Source organism: Clarias gariepinus, chromosome 27 (genome assembly GCF_024256425.1).
Source record: "Clarias gariepinus isolate MV-2021 ecotype Netherlands chromosome 27, CGAR_prim_01v2, whole genome shotgun sequence".
NCBI lineage: Eukaryota > Metazoa > Chordata > Actinopteri > Siluriformes > Clariidae > Clarias > Clarias gariepinus.
Window position 1 is genome coordinate 14,163,196 of NC_071126.1, and position 21,841 is coordinate 14,185,036.

Genomic DNA, 21,841 nt, shown 5'->3' on the forward strand with positions numbered 1-21,841 from the left:
CTGTGCTCATTTCTTAGGTCTATTCATGCTCTGCTGAGATAGACACGGAGTGAAAATGAAGAGAAGGCTGTGTTTGGCAGCGTCTGCCCTCATGGCAGTGGCAATAGTGTCGTGTGTGAGGGCTCAGGGTGAAGGTAAAGCCAGCTGAGTCACTGAACTATTCCCTTTTTACTCTCACTTTCTCTCACATTATGTTCTCTCTTCAACACTCACTTCTCTGAAATATCACTTTGTGCTCTCTCTCTCTCTCTAACTCAGTCTGACCCTCTCCCTCCATCTTACTCATCATGCTCTTTTCCCTTCTTCACTAACACTCCTCTCTCTTTATGTCTATAATCTCTTACCCCTCTTGCTGTCTTAATCCTCACTCTTAATCTGTATTTTCTCCAGTCAAATGTCTCTCTCTCTCTCTCTCTCTCTCTCTCTCTCTCTCTCTCTTCCTTTGCAGCCCTTTAAGTAATATCTATTTCTCTTCAATAAAAATATTTAATTTCATGTTTGCTTTTCCTACTGTAATGTGCAAAAGTCTTAGGCACTGTGTTTTTTATTTTGCATAATACTTTGTTACACTTTGTTATAACTTTGTTATACATGTTTATTTTGTGAGTTCATTATTAAGTCAATCCCCCCCACCCCATTTTTTGTTTTCATTTTTAAACATCAAATAAGAAAACATTTTTTTTACAGGAAAATAAAAAAGAAATCTGGTGGGTTTTTGCATGCGTGAAAAAAGAATCTGGTGTGACAGAAGGTTTTTTGCAGGATGTTCAGTAAAATTAAGCAAATTGAGTAAATTATTCAAATATAATATATATATATGGACACACATCACTTATGTATATATATATATTGTGTGTTGTGTGTCCATATATATATTATTCTTATATCTATCTATCTATATATATATATATATATATATATATCTTTGGTAGTAATGGAGCGACCCAACTCATAGTTGCTCTGTGGGGCAGATTAAGTCAGCGTGATGTATTGATTTGTAGCCCTGTGTGGGCTAACACTGGACTTAATCCTTCCCCAGGAAATGGTGTACACGCCTGGGACTGATTTCAATTACATGTCCTTTCTAGTTAAGCAAGCAAAAGCAGGCTCTTATTTTAAACAACATAAGGTTTTTTTTTGTTATACCATTCTTTTTTGTTTCCATAATGGATGCTGCTGGGAACACCAGTGAACTGTAAAAAGACAGTTAACAATAAGAAGTTCACATACCCATATTCTCTTAGAATTGCTCAATACAGATAGTTTACACCAGTTCTGTTGATGTATATGACATTAAAAAAAATATTACAAAAAGACAACAAAAACTCATTTTTTAAACATTAAATTGCAATTAAACATCACCAAGTAAAAAACATCAAGAGATCAACAGCTATCTCAGGTTATGTGTCAGTCATATATCAACATTCCAACATGGTAAAATACACATTCGAACAGGAAGCTGATCCAAGAATATGGCACAAGATAAGGAAAAATGTAACCTATGAATGAGAAATGTGTGTATGTAGTTCATCCCCAGGTTATACTCTAATAACAAGGTGGACAAATAGCAGCCAAGGATTTCCAGCAGATTAAACCACATTGTCTCTAAAAGCCTGTCTGACTCAGTGCAGGTAATCCACGTGGAACAACATGTTCAGAGTCGTTCAAAAGGCAGAAAATCAGAGATTGGACTTCAACATGCGCAAATTTAAAAGTACAAACTGGCGTTACTGGCGTTCAAAAGCCTAATGGAACATCTTTTACTGCTTTCAACTTGACAATCTTCAACCGGCCAAATTTCCAGCTTTTATGGAGCAAAAAGACAAAATTACCAAATCCTTTCTAAAATAAATCTTTTTTTTTTTTTTTTTTTTTGTTCTGCTCATATTCTCCACGTTTGAATTTTTTCAAATGGAGCACAGAAGGTTTGTCTTAATAAGCAGTAATGTCTGATGTCAGAATTATGGTTAAGGTTTTGTTTTTCTCCTTTTATAGATGATGGCGATAGTTAGAGGAATATTTAGAAGATGACCAGTTTAGAGGATCTTGTTACAGGTCATGATCACAATCTCTCCTAATAGGGGGGCAAAAACACATCTGCGTGATTGATGGTGACAAGAGAAATGATCTGCGCTTAGAGAAATATGAGCATCTCACTATAGGACCAGCCCATGTTAGGTTTATGTATTAAATGGAAACTTGGTGCAAAATTGTAGTGATGAAAAGCAATTCAGTGTTATTCTGCAAACACATAAAAAGTTAATTATGTCCTAAAATTTTTTATTTTATATTCCGATATTACATATACTACATACAGATGGGCAACATATTAAAGCAAAAAACAAAATTAAGTCTTGGCACACATGCTGTAACTCTCTGGTGTTATATTGAAGTGGTGAACATCATTCTTCCCTTGATTTGTTTTCGTGGTGATCATGGTTAAGGGAACCACTGGTGGAAAAACACCGATAAATAAACCTCCCATAGGTGGTCACGTTGTTTGAGATCTGAGTCCTATGAGGCCCATAGTATACGAGTTACATCATTTTTATCCTCGACACACCATTCTGTGAGATCTCATATGAGCGGAGTCATCCTAGGAGAGACCACTCCCATCAGGACGAAAATGTTTCATCGTTGGGGAAAGATGATCAGTCAGAACTTTATTCATTGACATGCCTCCATCAATTGGACCCACAGCACGTAAAGCAGCAACGCACTTGCTCTGTTTCTCCATTCATGTATTTAAATTTTGTCCTTTAATTCGTTACCCATCTGTAAATTTATGCAGTACATATAGCATTCCTTAGGGAAGTTCAACTGTGATAAGGTCCAGCATAATGTTAGAGTTTGGTCGGGCCCAAATGGGAACAGAAATGGAAGCCATCATCAAAGTTGATTTGGTGGATTTGATTCAACCAGGTTGGTGGATCTTATTTTTAATGTCCCTGCCCTGGTCAAGCTTTGGCTCTGGTCATCGCCTGATCAGAGTTATTGCTTCACAAAAATATTTTATTGGGATATCCTTTAAACACACACATATCATTCACTTTTTCTCAACTGCCAAATATACCTCATTAAAAAACAAAACGAAACAAAACACCCACATCACACAAGCAAGGATATCACTTTAAAATATTTCGAAACATATTCTAATCCCTGTAGTTCGTCTTGTACATGGATGTTTCAAGTTGTAGCATACAACTTTTCATGTACATGTGCATTGGGCAGATGTGACATACTGTAAGTCTGCTCAATGTGACCAACCCAGTGTTTCTTTTTGTTGTTCGTTTCTGTTTGTTTCACTTGTCCTATTTCAGTTTTGTGCAAACCACCTAATGTGCATCCTCATTTAAGTTGCTCTAACGTCGAAAAGAATGTACACAAGGCTCACCGCTGACGTTGTGTATTCTTTTAAGAGGTTTGCAATGGATTGTCATTAGAGTCAAGTCTGTATGCAGTGTAGAACGAGATGCATTTTAAACATAAGCACTGTGATATGACATCGTTCCATTGTACAATCAACAATCAAAATACATTTCTTTGGAGACCGTTCTGCAGCAGTTCACCACAGTGAGACCAGCTGTGTTGGACTGCCTGCTGTGACCGCATGTGAAAAAATCTGGCACTCTACTGGTCTCTGTGGATCACTTGTTTTTTTGCTGTGTGTTTTTTTTGCTTGAGTGGTCTGCAGCCCTTTGGCGAGACTGCTCAAACAGATGTCATTTTAATCCAAAATGGCGTTATCTTATTATTATTATTTTTTATTTTTGTGTTGATGTCACGCCTCTGTCCCCAACAATGAACGTGCTAACTTCATACATGAAGTGTTGATCGTTGGGATCCCGTCTGTGCACTTGCTTTGATTTACATGTGTTTTGTAAAAGTATACAACTAAAAAAAGAAACGCTTTTGGCATTGACTTGTTCTCCCTCCTTTATTTTCGCAGTGATGCCTCCATCAGATTTGAAATTTAAAATTTTAAATGAGCACACAGTAGAAATGACATGGAAATTGCCCCAGTCAAGAATAGAGGGCTTCAGAATACAAGTATCATCAGGTACAGGTGGGTATTCAATTCATGGTAGTGGCTGTAAGGTTGTGAGTTTAAAGCCCAAGTCTGCTAGACAGCCAATGTTGGGCACTTAAACATAACCCCTGAAACAAGAACTGAAAATACCCTGCATCTCTCACTGACTACCGAAACAATCCATTGAATATACAGTATAATATGCAGTAAACATAAAAGAAACATAAATGAAACCAAGCAGTATACCAATAAATTGCCATGCCACCCAAGTTTGCAATTAACAACAACTTTTATATGTCTACGCTGTTTCTTCTGTAATACAGATGAGCCTGTGAAAGAGTTTTCGCTTCCTGCATCTGCAAGAAAGACCATCATCAGAGACTTAACCACTGACGTTGATTATGAAGTAACGATATCATCATATGCTGGATCACAAGAGAGTATACCCCTCTCTGGTCAGATAACAAGTACGTAATCTGCTACTCAGCCATGCATTTTGGTGTTCTTTATGTTGCTTTAGATGGATAGGGGATATGGGAGTGGTGGATAAGGCTCTAGGTTGTTGATTTGGGGGTCTGTGGATCCGGGTTCGAGACCTGCCATCACTAGTTTGCATGCAGTGCTTGGTTCCAAGCCTGGATAAAATGAGAGGGTTTGCATCTGGAAGGGCATCTGGCATAAAACCTGTGCCAAGTTATGTGCGGATCAGGTGCTCTGCTGTGGTGACCCCATGACAGGAGCAGCTGAAAGACGAATAATATCCATTTTCCTTTCTGTCTAGTTCAATCGAGTGGGTCTGAAGGAGGGCCCAGAAGACCACAGGTTTCGGATTCAATAAGTAAGTAAGCCTCACTCTCTGTGTCTGGCTCATTTGTTATGTGTCAACGCCCAGGCTCCCCCCCCCCCCAGTGCTTATTATAAAAATATATGTTTTTTCCTTTGTTTAATAAATGCCCTATTGTGTTTTACTTTATAAGTCCAGGTTGTTAAAAAAGTGCGGCGGTCATTGTGTGAGTCATTGGGTGCCTATTCCTTTGCAGCTGTACATGGCCCTTTGTGCCCAAGCTGATTAAAAGAAGGACTTAAAAATGCTGAGAGAAGTGGAAAGCATTACAGAGGCTCGTTTTAAGAGTCTCGGGGCCTCCTCCTTATTCAGCAGAAGGCAAATTACTCTTTCCTGCCTAAAGCACGGGTGGAGCAGCTCCCTCGGCAGCTGATTAGACAACTTTAAGTAGCTCAGATACACATTGATTAACTGCTGTGGAATTTTCTACATATGACTGAGCCTATTAGGTGGATTATCTGGCTGTGAACTCAGCAGAGTTTAAAGATAATTATTCTTAATCGTGGCATTGCATGGTGGTGACATGTTCACATTTTTTATTCTAATGCTGTACGATTTGAGGGTAAAAAAAGGAAGCAATGGATTTTCTGTGGTAGGCACATAAAAATCTGGGATGCATTATAGGCCTTTATGTGCCATTTCCATATACTAAAGTGAAATATTGTCAATGTTATATCAATATTGGGTTCCAGTAAGGGGCGAAAGTTAGTGTAGAATCCCTTGATCCACACATCATGTAGTGCCCTTGATCAGGAGTTAGACCGGGATTTAGACCGGGAACGTGGCCATGAACAGAACAACATGAACAAGACGCTCAGAGGCCATTCACAATGACTTAGAAGCTGTTAGTGTTGTTTAAGAAATAGCATAACGTTATCATATTTCATGTAACGTATTAACATAAAAGCAAATAGAAAAACAATAATAAAAAATATATTTACGCATAAATAATTAAATTTAAATAAGTAATCAATTAAACTGAACTAAAAAAAATAAAATAAATAATTAAAAAGAATAAAAGGGATCAAATGTCTCAGCCAGGTGTAAAAGCCATTAAAAAGAAGTGAGCGTTCAGTCTGGATTTAAAATGGTGATTTAGTGACTGGTTTTGTACATGGGTTGTACTCCCCTCCTGAGGACTGCCACTTAATCATTTAGTACGCAGGACCAGATCATACCACCTGCTTTCACCCATGGCTCCAGCCACTATTTAGCCTCTAGTAGCCTCTACTTGCCCATGGCAGAAACGTCTGCTGTGCCACCCATGCTATGTATCTTATAAAGTCAGTCTGACTTGGTTCCGTATCTTCTATTCAATTCTTTAAATGTGTTCTTTGCCTTTTTTTACCAGAATGCTCACCCAGTGCGGTTGCAGATCTCGTCTTCTTGGTGGACGGTTCCTGGAACATGGGGCAGGAGAATTTCAAGTATGTCCGCAGCTTTATATCAGCCATGGCCGGAGCTTTTGACATCGGAGAGGACAAGAGCAGAGTGGCCGTGGTTCAGTACAGCACAGATTCAAGGACCGAGTTCACTCTAAACCAGTACCTGAGACGCCCTGAGCTGCTCCGTGCCATCAACAATCTGCCCTACAAAGGAGGAGACGCAATGACAGGTGTTTAGGACACACTCAAAATACAACATAATACTCAAACTTATACATGTGAACTTGAAGACAGTCTGAATTGCTGCTGGGCTCTTCAACTTGAAGGTGCTGTCAATGGCACCCTGTCTAGGGTGTACCCTGTCTTGTGCTACAGGATAAAGGGGGATGAAAGATGAGTGAATGAGTGAGTAAGAAAGAGCAATGGGAAACTACATGTGGAGTGTTTTTACTTTAATGAGCATGTAGGACTGTGTGACTGAAAACAGAATCAACAAAATTTGATAAACATCATTTGACAATTTTGTTGGCAGGTACAAAACAAAATAAAAAGACCAGTCCCACACACATCTGTATTTGGAACCAATTACGTAACCAAGAAAAGTTAGTGCCACAGCATGTGACACAACATGCTGACATTCTCCAGTGTTCCTGTGGACATTGACTTCATATATAAAAACGTTTAAAAACAGAAATCCAGATCCAGAATATTTGAAGCACGGAACTGATCAGAGATACAGATACAGATAATTTCATTGCACAACACCTTTAGCCCAGGGATACCCAATCATTCCAAATGCAATATCATATCATCGTTCCAACCAAGTCAGAGCCACCCTTGATTCCAGGATATGTTAAGTCTCTTCTTGGTTGAATGTTAACCTTTAGTCCTAACTTGTAGATATGATGAAACACTCCTGCTGTAGAGAAGCATTTCTATTCCATTTGTTTGACAGAGATACAATTGTTTCACATGAAACAAAGAGTTTAGACTAAATAGTCATTCATGTATATGATAAAGCCATAGAAAATGTAGGTAGGTTGTGCCTTATATATAAAGTCTAAGTATTTTTATTAAAAAGTGTAAAGACCAATTTTTATATTTACTGGTTTAGCTCTGATTTTACAAAAAAAAAAAAAATTGAATGTTTAAATGTCTCATACGTTTTACTTCAGTTTTTGGGAAATAGTTGAAATGCAGAAAACTTTAAAGTGTAGAGAAAAAGAGAACGAAAGAGAGAGAAAGAGAGAGATTTATAAATCAGCACTGTTTATGCAGATGTCAGAGAATACCCAGCCACACACTCCATGCCAAAATCCACTCATGAAGCAGCAACGTGCCTGCAGCCACAATTTTCATTCTTATTTCTGACAGCCTATAAATTACAACATGGGCATGAATAGTGAGCTGCATTTCAAAGGGAGTTTTATTTATTTATTTATTTATTTCTGCTGGTTTTGTGCAGGTTATGCCTTGGACTACGTGCTGAACAATATTTTCACTGAAAACAGTGGCGCCAGAAAAGGTTTCCCCAGAGTTGCCATGGTCATCACAGCTGGACAATCACAGGACTCTGTTGAGGACTATGCTAAAAAACTGAGAAACGGAGGCGTCGAGATCTTCACCCTGGGTATGTGGGAGTCTGAAGCTGTCTGTCAAACATGTAATGCTTTCTTTTCATGGTATAGGGTTTCAGTGCTGGGGCAGAAGAATTTCGCCCTTTCCATACTCTTACTTGGTGGAATGGTGGAAAAAAAGCCCTCAAGTAGTCAGAGAGTAATCAGATGGGTTTTGCAGACACTGCCTTTGGCAAAATCATAGTTTCCTACTCGTGGAGGAAAAATAAGCTGCTTTTAAATGTTTTCCACTGACCTGACCTCCAAGTCCTTATTTCAAAAGGCTCACTGTTAATGCAGCTGGATTGCTTTAAAAAATGGGGACACGATACGTGCCTGCTACTTTTTACACGTTTATAGTGAATAATTATTGTGAGGCATTTTTAAAGAACGGGCATTGGACACTTTTGATTGCATTCACATGCAGCTATTAAGTTTATGAGACATTTGGGATTTGCAAGCCTTGACATTTAGGCTGAACTTAGTTAGTCTTTAGCAATGTTTCATTTCATTGAGTTGTTAATGCATATTTTTTGTTTCTCTGCAAATCAGGCATCAATGAGGCTGATGAAGAAGAGTTGAAACTAATGGCATCCACCCCATGGAGCACGCATGTGCATACTGTCTCTAGCTTTGATCTGATCAAGAGAATGCAGACGGACCTCATTGCACATGTTTGTGCTGGAGTTGAAGACCAGATGAGCTCACTGGCCAGTGGCGAGGAAGGTAAACAAAAATGCAAACAAAAGAGCAAGTAAACAAATGAATAAGGTCGCAACATGTTACCATATATTTAAATGTACAATATAACCTTGATCAAGTACACTGGCAAAGTGGTCTACCAAGACATTAACATTATTCTACTATTGTATTCTAAAACCTGTCATGGGCAAATATTTTTTGCTTCTTATCCAACCATTTATGCTACATAGCTTTGTGCATGCACATTATTTATATTCTTCTGAATGGATCCTTGATTCTTGTTGTAGTGGTCGAACCTGCCTCAAACCTGGAGGTGCAGGAGGTGGCATCCAAATCGATGAGATTGACGTGGGGTGCCTCTCTCGGTGAAGTAACTGGCTATAAGATACAGCTGGTGCCTATGATGGCAGGAAGCAAGCGCCAGGAGTTGTACGTTGGTCCCACTCAGACCAGTGTGAACGTGAAGGACCTTTCTCCAGACACTGAGTATGAAATCAGCTTATTCGCCCTGAGAGGACTAACACCCAGTGAGCCAATCATTGCCATGCAGAAGACTGAACCTCTCAAAATATCACTGGGTAAATATGAATATGCACTTGTAATCAATTTGCCATTAGCTAACTACTGGCATGTTCTGTTTGAGTCCAAATGACCCATTTTAATGCCCTCTTAAAACAAACAAACAGACAAACAAACAAACAACAAAAAACATGCCTTTGTTCCCATCAAAAGGGCTTCTGAGGCTTAGGCTCCAAATATACTGGGTATTGGTCAAGGTGTTCCAACCAAATGCTTTTATTTCATTAAACTGACTTAACATTTTTCTTCTAGAATGTTCCCTTGGAGTGGATGTTCAGGCTGACGTTGTCCTTCTGGTCGATGGCTCGTACAGTATAGGTTTGGCCAACTTTGCAAAGGTCAGAGCTTTTCTGGAGTACCTGGTCAACTCCTTTGATATCGGTCCACAGAAGGTCCAAATCAGTCTTGTGCAGTACAGCAGGGATCCACACACCGAGTTTTACCTGAACACACACCACAATCTTGATGCCGTGATTAAGGCAGTAAGAACCTTTCCATACAGAGGAGGTTCCACCAACACTGGCAAAGCCATGACCTATGTGAGGGAAAAGATCTTTATTTCCAACAGAGGAGCTCGTGCCAATGTTCCTCGTGTGACAATCCTCATCACAGATGGCAAGTCTTCAGATGGCTTTAAAGATCCAGCCACCAGGCTGAGGAACAGTGATGTGGAGATCTTTGCCGTTGGAGTGAAAGATGCTGTGCGGTCAGAGCTGGAAGCCATTGCGAATACTCCTGCTGAAACCCATGTGTACACTGTGGAGGATTTCGACGCCTTCCAGAGGATCTCTAAAGAACTGACCCAGTCCATTTGCCTGCGCATTGAACAGGAACTTCTGAAGATCAAACAGAGAAGTGAGTAGTTGTTATTAAGCTTTTTACTTCATAATGCTTATTTAAAGTAAGTAATTAGCAAGGTTTGTAAAGAAACCCTATTGGGAGATTTGTAGAGGTACCCTGTGACATCATTGATATCATATCACTGAGGACGCCATCAAAAATCTTTGGCTAAATATCTATCTATCTGGCTTTTTACAATTACATTTATTACATTTATTATCCAAAGCGACTTAGAGAAGTGCTTTACAGTCACAGAGACTAACAATACTAAAAGTCTAAAAACTCTGTTGGGAGGTAATATAGAAAAACCGGCATAGAGACAACAATTTATACGGCAACTAGATTTTAATCCTATTATGACCTCATATAAGAAAAGCCCCGCCCCTGGCTTGTTGCCCACCCTGCTGTGCTTAGATCTGCATTAGATTAACTTTAAACCAACAAATGATTAAGTTTTCTTAGAATTGATAAACATTTACTTATTACCTTTATTTTTTCAAATAATATTTTTTTCCAGATGTTGCGCAAATCATTAGCATATAATAATAATAATAATAATAATAATAATAATAATTAATTTTTTGCTGATAAAAATGAACATATATGTATGTTACCAACACTTGACTGATTTGACTGAGTGTAATGTTAAACCCAAATGAATAACAGCAGAAATAATTCACTCACATGTTCACAATTAAAATAAGGATTACAAAATGAGCCTCATTTGCCTTTTTATTGGTTTTGACTTGATGAATATGTGGCTCACATTTGTAAAGACAAATGTTTGCAGTTTAATGTGAAAAATCTTTGCCACAGTGTCTGCAGCCTAAGCCTTAAATATATCTGCACATGCCAGCATATTGAAAACCTTTCTCATGTTCTGTTATATAACAGATAATAATGGAATAAGTTAAGTAAATTATTAGGTAAGGATGATGGACACAACTGTGTGCTTTCGTTTTATGAATTGCGGTCATGTTACAGGTTTGATATCGCCTGATTCCCTGAGCTTTTCTGAAATAAGCTCCAGAAGTTTCCGGGCCACGTGGTCTTGTGATGCCACAGATGTCGAATCCTACCTGGTCCAGTACAAAAAGGCTGAAGATCCTGATGCAGATTATGTCTCCATCTCAGTACCAGGGGACACCACCACTGCTATGCTTGTCCACCTTACACCCCTCACCAAGTATAAGGTCAACGTCATTGCCCAATATGACAAGGGAGACAGTTTACCTATAACTGATTTTGAGACTACCTTGGAGGGTAAGTTCCTTTCTTTTACTTGAGAATTTGAAGTGCCATTCCACTTTGAAACTTTTTATATTCATGTGTTGTGCATATCTTCTGGAATCAATTATGTTCGGCATATGCTTATCCAAATCTAATACTTCCCCTTTCCGCAGAATCAGGAACTGTCCGTAACCTCCGTATTTCTGAGGAGACCACCAACAGTTTCCGTGTGTCATGGGTCCCAGCTCCAGGAGCTGTGGTGAGATACAGGTTGACCTATTTACCAATCAGAGGTGACAGCGCCACAAGGGAAGCCTTTACACGGGGCCCTGAGACCAACATTGTCCTCCAACAGCTCCTCCCACTCACTACGTACAGAGTAAGCGTGGCAGCCGAGTACTCATCGGGCACCGGGGAGCAAAGGCAAATCGATGGCACAACTAAAGAAGGTGAGATTCCATAATGAATTGGCATATAATATGTCTATGATGCCTATTTTTCCCACCACCCATGGATTTGAAATCCTGCCATGTGAAAACCCCACATGTGTTATTAAGCTTTCAGGATGGAGAATGCTAATCTTAGGCAACAGGGCTCACTTTGCCTGTGGACATATGCATACCAAGACACACACACACACACACACACACACACTTTTCTGATTGCTCTGTGGGAGGTTATAGGTGATGGAACGTTACCCAGGAGATGAGCCTGCTTGCTAACGCAACAATCTTTTGGGGGAGGCTCATGGAAATAAACAAACTGATTTCCATTTGCCAAAGCAGTGGAATTCCAGACACTTGTTATCATTGCTCAATGCAGTTAGTGCCTTTGCATGTCCCAGCTGCTCCTATCTGGCTGCTCTGAGTAATGCAGCTGTGATATATTCAGGGTCTGTTATGGCAGAAGGTAAATCTTATGCAATGAGATTTTCTTCAACTTACATTCCATAATGTGCAGATTTTCTCCATGCTGTGTCATTTAATAAGAAAAAAAAGAAGAAATGAAAAAAAAGGCATAAAAAGGAATGCATTTTATGTAATATTACAAAAAAAAAAAATATTTTTCCTATTGAAGTCCTACATGACCTCGTTTTTTTTCTTTAGCTTGACAAATGAGGGGTTTACAGATGACAACGGTTTCAGGGTTGAGAACCTAATATCTGATTAGAAATGCAATCTCTGTTAATGCTAGCCATATAGATTCCCTTCAACCCTAATCACAGGCTCTGATTGTGCATTTGTAGAGCTGGGCTCTCCACGAAATCTTCGTGTTTTTGGTGAGGGAGTATCATCAATGCAAGTGGAGTGGGAGCCAGCCCCGGGTCGTGTGCAGGAGTATGTGGTGTCCTATCAGCCAACCGAGGCCGGAGAGACTAAAGAATTGTCTGTGAAGAGAACATCCACGGTGCTCAAAAACCTACAGTCTGGCACAGAGTATCAGATTTCTGTCCGAGCTCGCTACTCCTCTGGCCTTGGCCAGCCCCTGGAGGGCACCGGCACCACTTTGGATGGTGAGTGGATAATCTTAATATCCATGAGTTTTTGTGTGAGTGAGGGATTAAACCTTAAGACTTCTAAAGCACATCATTAATAAATTAATAATGCACAAATATTTCATCAACATATTGTAGAGTCCATATGCCTGTCTATACATTTGAGTTTGACTGCATCACATTTCACACCATTTTGCTCATGTAGTTGTCATGAGGTGAACTGGTCCAGTATGTCCATGCCAGTAAGTTTAATTTAAATAAACTGGAACTTGCTTCTTGATTAGTTCGCTTTTTCCAGTCTTTAAAATTGATTGTTGAGTATTCGCCAGGATTCCAGGGGCTCAGGTCCCTGACAAAACCTGAGATGTGATTAGATTGAGCACAGCTAGTCGGAGGTGTCATAGAGGCTACTGTAAATAATGTCCTTGAAGATGGAGTCTGGGGTGGTCTCAAGAAGAGCTGGTGGTCCTGGATTGCTCAATGTATTCACCAGGAGCAACCATTTGCTTGGGGGTCAATGCCATGGTATCAAGGAATTAGAGATATCCAGTTCAGTTTTTAAGTTGACATTCCATTTCCTTTTCTCATATTCCAAAACCAGGGAAGCTGAGAAAGACACTGTACCCTATTTATTTATTTATTTATTTACCCTATCTATTAATTAATTTTAAGATTCTTTATCAGTTGCTATGTATTTTATATAGTATAGTAACAGTATTATGCTTAAATGTAGAAAAAATATACATGGATCTGTTTTTATATGTTTTTCAATTTCGAGACTATTGACACACTTGACCAATCCCACATACAGTAATCCCACAGACAATTTGACCACCCCAACAATTCAGAAGTAATTAATTTAATCTGTAGTCATCCAAATACACTGCTGGCCAAAAAAGAAAGAAAACAAAAAAATTGTATTGATGATGGGAAAGTTGGACTGCTCTGTAACATCTTCTCCAGCACATAAGGATTTTCAATGGGGTTTAGGTGATCTCCCATTATGTTCACTCACAATGTTTTTTTTCCAATGTTTTAATTATGCGTTTTAGAGTTCTTGACCCAATTTTGTTAGTTTCAGCAATCTCCACAGTTGTTTTCTTTTCTTGATGCTGGCCAATAATTTGATCCTTCTAAAACAGAGTATAAAGTCTTCTCCAGCACATCCCAAGGATTATCAATGGGGTTAAATTGTACTGTAGACTCTGTGGTGGACAATCCATGGGTGAAAATGGTGTCTCATGCTCCCTAAACCCTACTCTTATAAATCCTGGCATTGTCCAACATGCCATCAGGAAAGAGAAGATCCATTAATGAAAAAAAACCTGTTTATTCAGTATATCCTGGTAATCAGCTGACCTCATTTTTTGTGCACATATCATTACGGAACCTGGACCTGACCAACAGAAGCAACCCCAGATCATAACGCTGCCCCCACAGGCTTGTACAGTTGGCACTAGGCATGATGGGTGCATCCCTTTATCTGTGTCTGTTCTCACCCTGTAAGGGCCATCCCTCTGGAGCAGGGTAAACCTGGATTTATCAGACCACCTGACCTTTTTCCATTGCTCCACAGTCCACTCTTTATTCCCCCTAGCATTTCTTTTAGATTAGCCTTACTGATAAATGGTTTTCTTAAGGCTACACAGCTGTTTTGTTTTAATCCTTTGAGTTCTCTTTACACTTTGTGGGTGGAAATGCGTTTAGGTGATCTCCCATCATGTTCAGTCACAATGTTTTTCCAACCCCATTTCTTCCTTAAAGTTGATGGTCCACCACAGGAATTAATAATGCGTTTTGGGGTTCTTGACCCAATTTTGACCCAATTTTAGTAGTTTCAGCTTTGCCACGGCCACAGTATATTTCTTTTGACATGGTTATTTAAAAAATAAGAAGGTACTTACTGCATCAAGGTAAAATAACTTAAACCATAATGATCAATGTACTGTAGTAATTATTAAATGGAAGAGTTATAACTAGGTAACCTAGGTGGTTACTTTTTTTTTGGCCAGGCAGTTGTATTTTTAATTAACTTTTTGGTTATACTTTCTAAACATGAATAAATAAGTAGTTAAAATCCCAGTGACTCTGACCACAATATAGCATAAACGGACAATTATTGCATAAATCCAGTAAATACATTTCACAGTGTTGCACCAACAAACAGTTTCATGCAATACAGTCATATGTTACTGATGGTTGTCTTTCTTTGTCCTATGAGCGATATATCTGACTACCCATTCCTTTCCACCTGAAAGAAATTGCTTGAACCTTTGGAAGGTCCCAGGTTCAAACCCCAGCATCACTAAGTTGCCACTACTGGGCCCATGAGCAAGGCCCTTAACCCCTTTTATGTTTTTTAGCCTAGTGATGGTCAATACGCCCAGCAACCCCCTGCCCCTTTCCATTCAGGGTTAGTTAGAGCAACGGGAGAAAAGAGTGAAAGCAGAGCGGCATCCATTAACAAGTACTTGCACTAATTAACCTTTCTTGTGCTATACTCAAGAATGCACTCGGGCTTGGGTGGAGCTGGAATTTGGTCTTGCGTGGAGAACATTGTGTGTGGTGATAGTAGTGGTAACTACGGGGGTTATGGTTATGAGTCACTTTCTCCTGCTGTGTTGGACCTTGTGTGGACTTGCTTGGAATGCAGCAGATTTGTCCTGAAGCTTTGGCTGACGGCTCTGTTTCTGATGTAATTGGACAGCCAGAGCTACTTTCTGCTATTCCTTGAGCCATATGGAAAAGATTTGACCAGTTCAGCAACCAAAGCCCTTTGATTATGATATATTGTGATGTTACTTCTTCCGTTCATCCATTGTCAATCAGAAAAAGTTTTAATGCTGAACTGTCTAAGCTCTGACCTCACAGCTGCTTACATAATCCACTTACCATGCAGCTGCTGGAAACTAAGGCTATGTAACACTTTGTTTTAACTTCTAGGAGTGAAGAAAGATGAAGGCTCCAAGATTCTTGAGCATTTCCTAGCTATGTGAATTAAAATGTCTGTTTAAGTGTGACATCCTGTGCTCTCCTGCATCCAAGAGCTCTGATCTCATAGATAGCTTGCACAAGCCAATAAACATGAATTCCCTGGAATAGAAATGCAGTAGAAGGGACATAGGAGTGAGCTGTGCTTGGTGTTTTAAAGCTGTTTGCATCCCTACCTTCTAAATGGGGAGAAAGAAATGCTGTCTTCAACCTGTTTTAACACTCCAGTTATATTTAGGATTTTTTTATCAATACTATTTACCAAGAGACAAGATCTTACTGATGTACTGTAGACACATTTTGTCCCACCTAACTTGCAGTAATGTAGACAGAAAGCCAAGGATTTAACATACTCATGAACTTTCTGGATATCTTGAAGGAAATGAAGATTAGGCTAGACGTTAAACATCCTGTGACTTGTTCCATCCAAGAGCTGTGGTTTCAGTGCTTGGTTGTCCAATCCAATAATCATCAGTGTAGTAGATGGGCATTAAGATGCTTAAAAAGATATCTTATTGCCTAACATCCAGACACTGAAGAATGAGAATACACAATACAGTAGGTACTTAGAGAACAATGAGTGTTCTGCTGTAAATTGATCTTTGGTCCTTTCCAAAGTTCTCCAGAACTTGTGATCAACTTGTCTTTCATGCCTAATTCAAGATGAAAAACAATAAATGGAGAAGCTGAAATATTCCAGGAATCCCTATGTATTTAGACATCAGTGTGAGGTTTAGTAACACCTTTATTGCCTTCCTTATCCAAGAGCTGTAATTTCACAGAACCTTGCTCAATCCAGCGAGCAGGAAACTTCTGGGACCAAGTTAATGTGCAAGATGAAAAGCTCTTTGATTAAATTTCTCTGGAGTTAACTTCCAAAAGTGGTTAAAGAAATAAAGATTCTGACATTCCCAGGCTCCACTGTTAATTAGAAAATAATGGCTTTTTCAGCGGTGCTTTGACATTCAGTATTTTCCTCTATCCAGGAACTGCAATCTTTTAAAGACATTTTAATGCCTAACTTCCTGACTTGAGGAAAGAAACAGAGGCTCTGACATATTGCAGGACTCCAGAGTTCTTTGGATAATTTTAGGAGGAATTTTGGTGTTTGTTACGATCCGGAGCTTATTGTCGACAGCAGCAGGCCACATGGAGACTGTAGGGGTCTGTTGAGAGGCCACCAGTTTTGGGGTTTATCCTGTGGGATCTTTTCTTTCCTTTGTTGTGGGCAGAAACTCTTGTCTTGATAAACTGGGAGACAATCACAGTCGAATTGCACAGCAGACTAAGATGTTCATGAAGTCAGCGGAGTTTAACAAATAAGAAAAAAGAGGCTCTTTACTGTATATATTGATCTGTTTACCAGATCTTTTTACATCTACAGCTGTACAGTTTTGGTGAACCTGTTCCCATTGTAGCCGCAGAATTCTGTGTGACAGCCCATGTGGTCTTACCGTTATGGCTCATTAACATAGATGTTTGATCTGTTGCACTTTCTGCTTTGCTTACCACAGTTGTTATGAGTATTTATATGTTTTACCATGGTGTTTCTGTATAATCTGGCCAATTTCCTTTAAATTATTCCATCAGCCAGACTTGATTACTCACAGAAATGCACTACCTGAACCACTGGACACCATTCTGTAATGCGTGAAAAAAAAAAATCCAGATGATCTGCTTTTCTTGTTACATCCAAATAATGCATTCAACTATCCTGAATGTTAAATTCTTATACCATGGTTAGTCCTTTTAAAGCTAAGAAACATTCATAATTTTAGAGAAGCTAACAGTTTCTAACAATAAGACACTTAATCTGCATGACTTTGGGAAAACACGCAAACCCCATGCACACAGACCACGAGATGGGTTTGAACCCGGACCCTGGAGGTGCAAGACGACAGTGCTAACCACTAAGCCACCAAGCTGCAATGATGTTGTAAAATGTTCAGAGAAAAACAAAAAAGAAATGTCAGTCTGATGGGGAGATGTTCTGACAGGTCAGTTATAGAGGGATCACCTCAGGCGGAATCTTGTTGCGACCAAATATTTCTACAGCCACAAACTTCCGCCATAAAAATCCAAATTTTTATCAATAGTGGATGAAACAACGTGTTTAACATTTAAAAACATGAAGAAGAGTTGATGGATTCAAATAAGAATTTAGACAGGTTTGAGCGCAAGGACAAGGAAAAAGAAAAGATGTGGAAATGAAATCAATTTTAATCAGTTGTGTAGAGGGAGCCAGAAGCAAGTTTTTCTATTTGAATTTTACTGACAAGGTCCAGCACCTGGGATCTGTCAACTGAGGATCACCCTTCCCTCTCTGAGATAATGTGTTTAACTCTGGCCTTGCTCTAAGGCCCCTGACCCCAGGGATGTTATTAAATTCAATACGAGGGCCTTTTCAGCAATTACCCACTCTAAAGGTCAGCTGGGAGATTACTTTACAACAACATAGCTTTTCTGTGACATTTATTATAAACACGGTGTCCGGCTTTAAGGATTTTTTGTCAGCACTGAATGTAGTTTTTATTGATGCCTGCCTCTGTGGAAAACTAACTTCAAACAGGGTGATATTATAAACATGTTCCAAGTGAAACACACATTTTTAATCCAAACTGTTATCCTGTGAAGAAGTGAGGTTTCTTAGTGAGGCGGAACCTAAAACCTATTGAAATCGGATTCATGGTCAAAGTGTAGTTACAATTTATATTTTTAGTTTTTGAGGGTAATATTTTTATTCTCGGCGGCACAGTGGCCTAGTGGTTAGCACTGTCACCTCGCACCTCCAGGGTCTGGGTTGGATTCCTGCATCTGTGTGCATGGAGTTTGCATGTTCTCGTCATGCTTGGTGGGTTTTCTCTGGGTACTCCGGTTTCCTTCCACAGTCCAGAGACGTGCAGATTAGGCTAATTGGGGTTCCCAAATTGCCCGTATTGCGTGAATGTGTGTGCCCTGCGATAGATTGGCACCATGTCCAGAGTGTATCCTGTATACATACTTAAACAGTGTAGACGAAGATGAGGCAATTTTTATTGTCACAGTTATTATGCTTTCACATGGTATGTAATCGTTTTAAATGAATTTTTTTTAATCAGATTTTTTAGCATAATTCTAACGTTTGTACCCATGGAACAACAAAAAGCTAAGAAAAACAAAGTCAAGAAAAAAAAAACACATGCAGAAATCACCATATATTGTAGAAAAAAAAAAACAGGCTGTTGATTTATTGATTTTGATTTGTTCATTGTATTTTGCACGTGTCGTGCCTGAGGCTCCCCAAATCCTTCCATACCTGAAGGCTAGGCACCTGAAGGTCTTAAAAATGGAGGTGGTATGATGGCAGGCAGCAGACAAGATCCTAAAAGCGTGCTGTAAAAGTAAGGAAATTCAAAGTAAACCAGAGTTAAATAGCAAGGGCTTAAGGAGAATACTGCATGTGATAGATTATTTTTGGCACAGCTGTTGGAAAGATTTAGTCTGAAGTCAGACAGCCATTATTCACAGACCTATGAATTTAAGCAAGGGTTTACATAAATCGAATTCTTTTATTAGTCTTGAAACAAAAGGTTCAATTTTTTTTTTTTTTTTTAGTAAAATTGGATAGGTGATCTATTGTCTTTAGAAGCCTATTCATTTAGTTTTAGAAATTAAGAAAAGAAAGAAAGAAAAGAAAAAAAAACCTCACCATGTGAATTACATTACCATCTGAGAGGTCATTAAGCTATTTATCTCATTACCAGTTTGGGGGAAAGAAAGGACTACTAGGACATTTGGGATTCATCATACTAGTATTTATTACAGATGGACATAGGAAAGAAAATAGTAACGCCAGATTATGGTTTTAGACAAATAGAACCTAAAATGTTTATATAAGTAAACCCTAGATCTTGTAGTTTACCCAATGTAACGCATTGTGTGTATAAAAATCAGCTATGCTCAGCTTGTGCTTAGCCCACATTACATTAAGTGTCTATTTAAGATTTGTTCCACTACAAATGAAAAGAAAAGCTTCAATGCCTTGGCCCACTGATTTAACAAATACCTAGAAATCTAATAAACCAATGGACTCCATTTTCCCGAAGATTTCTCCCCAACCGGTATTTTGTCCGACATGTCGTTACCAAATCTCCCACAAATGTTCAATTTAGTTGATTCTGGTGATTGTAAAGGCCATTTCATAGGATACACATTATTATTATCCTGATTAAACCAATAAGTGAGTTCTTGTGCATTGCGAAACTGGGTGTATAGAAATGTTTTTATGATAGGATAAGAATGATCACTGTGAAGAACACTGATGTAAGCAGATCCAACCCATATTACCACAGTAAATAAACGTCACACACCATAATTCAATGAATAAATTAATTAATCGCATGATTAATTCATAAATTTATCTTCTCTTTATAAATCCTGGCTTGGCATCAAGGTCAGAGTGTTACACTTACAGTACGTTCCTCATGGTGGAAATAGGATTTTCTAAGCACCCACAAACTAATGTACAAAAGAAAATCCATTTTATTGCAACATTAGATCTCCATTCAGCCTTGATTTCCTGCTGTAACATGCTGACTAAATGATACTGGATCAGTGCAGACTTAGGTGGGTTCTCAGATGACATCTTTGTGTACACTGGAATTCATTATAGGCTTAACTGAAGGCAAAACTGCAAATATATAGTCCAAACAAGGCTTTTTAGCTTTAAAACTGATACAGTACATTAAAACCACACACGCTAAGAAACTCAATTTTAGGTAATGTCCATAATGGCATAAATTTCATACAGTATGTGGAGTTGATGTCTTTTGGGAAAAACAATGGACGGACTACTGTTATATGGCTACAGTACTGAAGTAAGCATGTAAGCCATGCGTTTTAACTGACAATGGGGTTTATGTCATGGGTGGGTATTGGGAGTTGGGTGTCGCTGCAATTTCCTCAATTGCCTTTAATTTACTAAGCTGTCTGTTTTTTCTCCACAGAGCTTGGCTCACCCAGAGACCTGATAACCAGTGACATAACAGATTCAAGCTTCATGGTGTCATGGTCAGCTGCTCCAGGCCGTGTCAGGAATTACCGTGTCACCTGGATGTCACTGTTTAGTGATGAATCAGGGGAGATAAATGTACCGGGAGATGTGACAAGCACTCTGTTGGAGGGCCTGAGTCCTGAAACGCGGTATCAAGTGTCTGTTTTTGCTGCCTACGGCCTTGGAGAGGGAGAGCCTCTGGTGGGAGAAGAGACCACTGATGGTATGTACTGTTTATTTTGCCTGTTTAAATAACTAGGGATGTGGTTGCTTTGTAGCTACATCGTTAAAGATTACTGTATTTTTAGGCAGCACTTTCACCACAAAGGAAACATGAAAGGGGGAAAGATTTGGGATATCCTTCACTGTCTATATCTATCTCAATTATGGTGCAATGGGCCTTATGAATGAATTAACTATGGTAAGCTATTAGGTGGTGTTTATATTAACTGAGTAATTTTGACCACAGAACGACTTGTGCTAACCATACACAGTTAGTACATAACCATACTACAATACACCGGCGGCACGATGGTGTAGTGATTAGCACGGTCGCCTTACACCTCCAGGGTCCAGGCTTGATTCCTGGCCAGGAGTTTGCATGTTCTCCGTGTGCTTGGTGGGTTTCCTCCGGGTACTCCGGTTTCCTCCCACAGTCCAAACCATGCAGATTAGGGCTAATTGGCGTTCCCAAATTGCCCATAGTGTGTGTATGTGTGTGTGCACTGTAATCGATTGGCTCCCTGTCCAGGGCGTACCCTGCCTCGTGCCCTAAGCCTCCTGGGATAGAATGCAGGAATTACAGAGTATAGATGATGAGTGAATAACCACAGGTTCTGTGTATTTTAGTATTGCAATGTTAAAGTGAAAAAACAGATGCATGACACTGTATTTAGTCCAGTTGGTACAACTGACATGTAAAATATTGACACAAAAAATTTAAAGAGGGTCTACCTTCTAAACTACCCACTTACATGCTCTCCAGCAACTTCATGTAGGGCAGCTGGGCGCAGTACAGATCCCGATACATGCCAGAATTACAAGAGCCCTCGTGTCAATGGAGTCCTGGGTTGTCAGTCCAACCCCAACCCTCACTA

General features: G+C 39.3%; 1 protein-coding gene across 4 annotated transcripts in view; it reads left to right on the forward strand.

The window, feature by feature from the left end:
- col12a1b (collagen, type XII, alpha 1b) overlaps window positions 1-21,841 on the forward strand; it is an 82,531-nt gene that overhangs the window by 1,538 nt on the left and 59,152 nt on the right. For 3 of the 4 annotated variants that reach the window (XM_053489280.1, XM_053489278.1, XM_053489279.1), the window contains exons 2-14: window positions 18-134; window positions 3,950-4,066; window positions 4,354-4,497; window positions 4,812-4,868; window positions 6,226-6,489; window positions 7,725-7,889; window positions 8,428-8,601; window positions 8,865-9,155; window positions 9,409-10,011; window positions 10,981-11,259; window positions 11,400-11,675; window positions 12,473-12,739; window positions 20,698-20,967. In XM_053489280.1, coding sequence (XP_053345255.1) covers window positions 56-134; window positions 3,950-4,066; window positions 4,354-4,497; window positions 4,812-4,868; window positions 6,226-6,489; window positions 7,725-7,889; window positions 8,428-8,601; window positions 8,865-9,155; window positions 9,409-10,011; window positions 10,981-11,259; window positions 11,400-11,675; window positions 12,473-12,739; window positions 20,698-20,967 — 2,986 coding nt within the window. In that variant the 5' untranslated portion in view covers window positions 18-55. The remainder of the gene's footprint in view (window positions 1-17; window positions 135-3,949; window positions 4,067-4,353; window positions 4,498-4,811; window positions 4,869-6,225; window positions 6,490-7,724; window positions 7,890-8,427; window positions 8,602-8,864; window positions 9,156-9,408; window positions 10,012-10,980; window positions 11,260-11,399; window positions 11,676-12,472; window positions 12,740-20,697; window positions 20,968-21,841) is intronic. The other variant, XM_053489281.1, reaches the window with a different exon arrangement.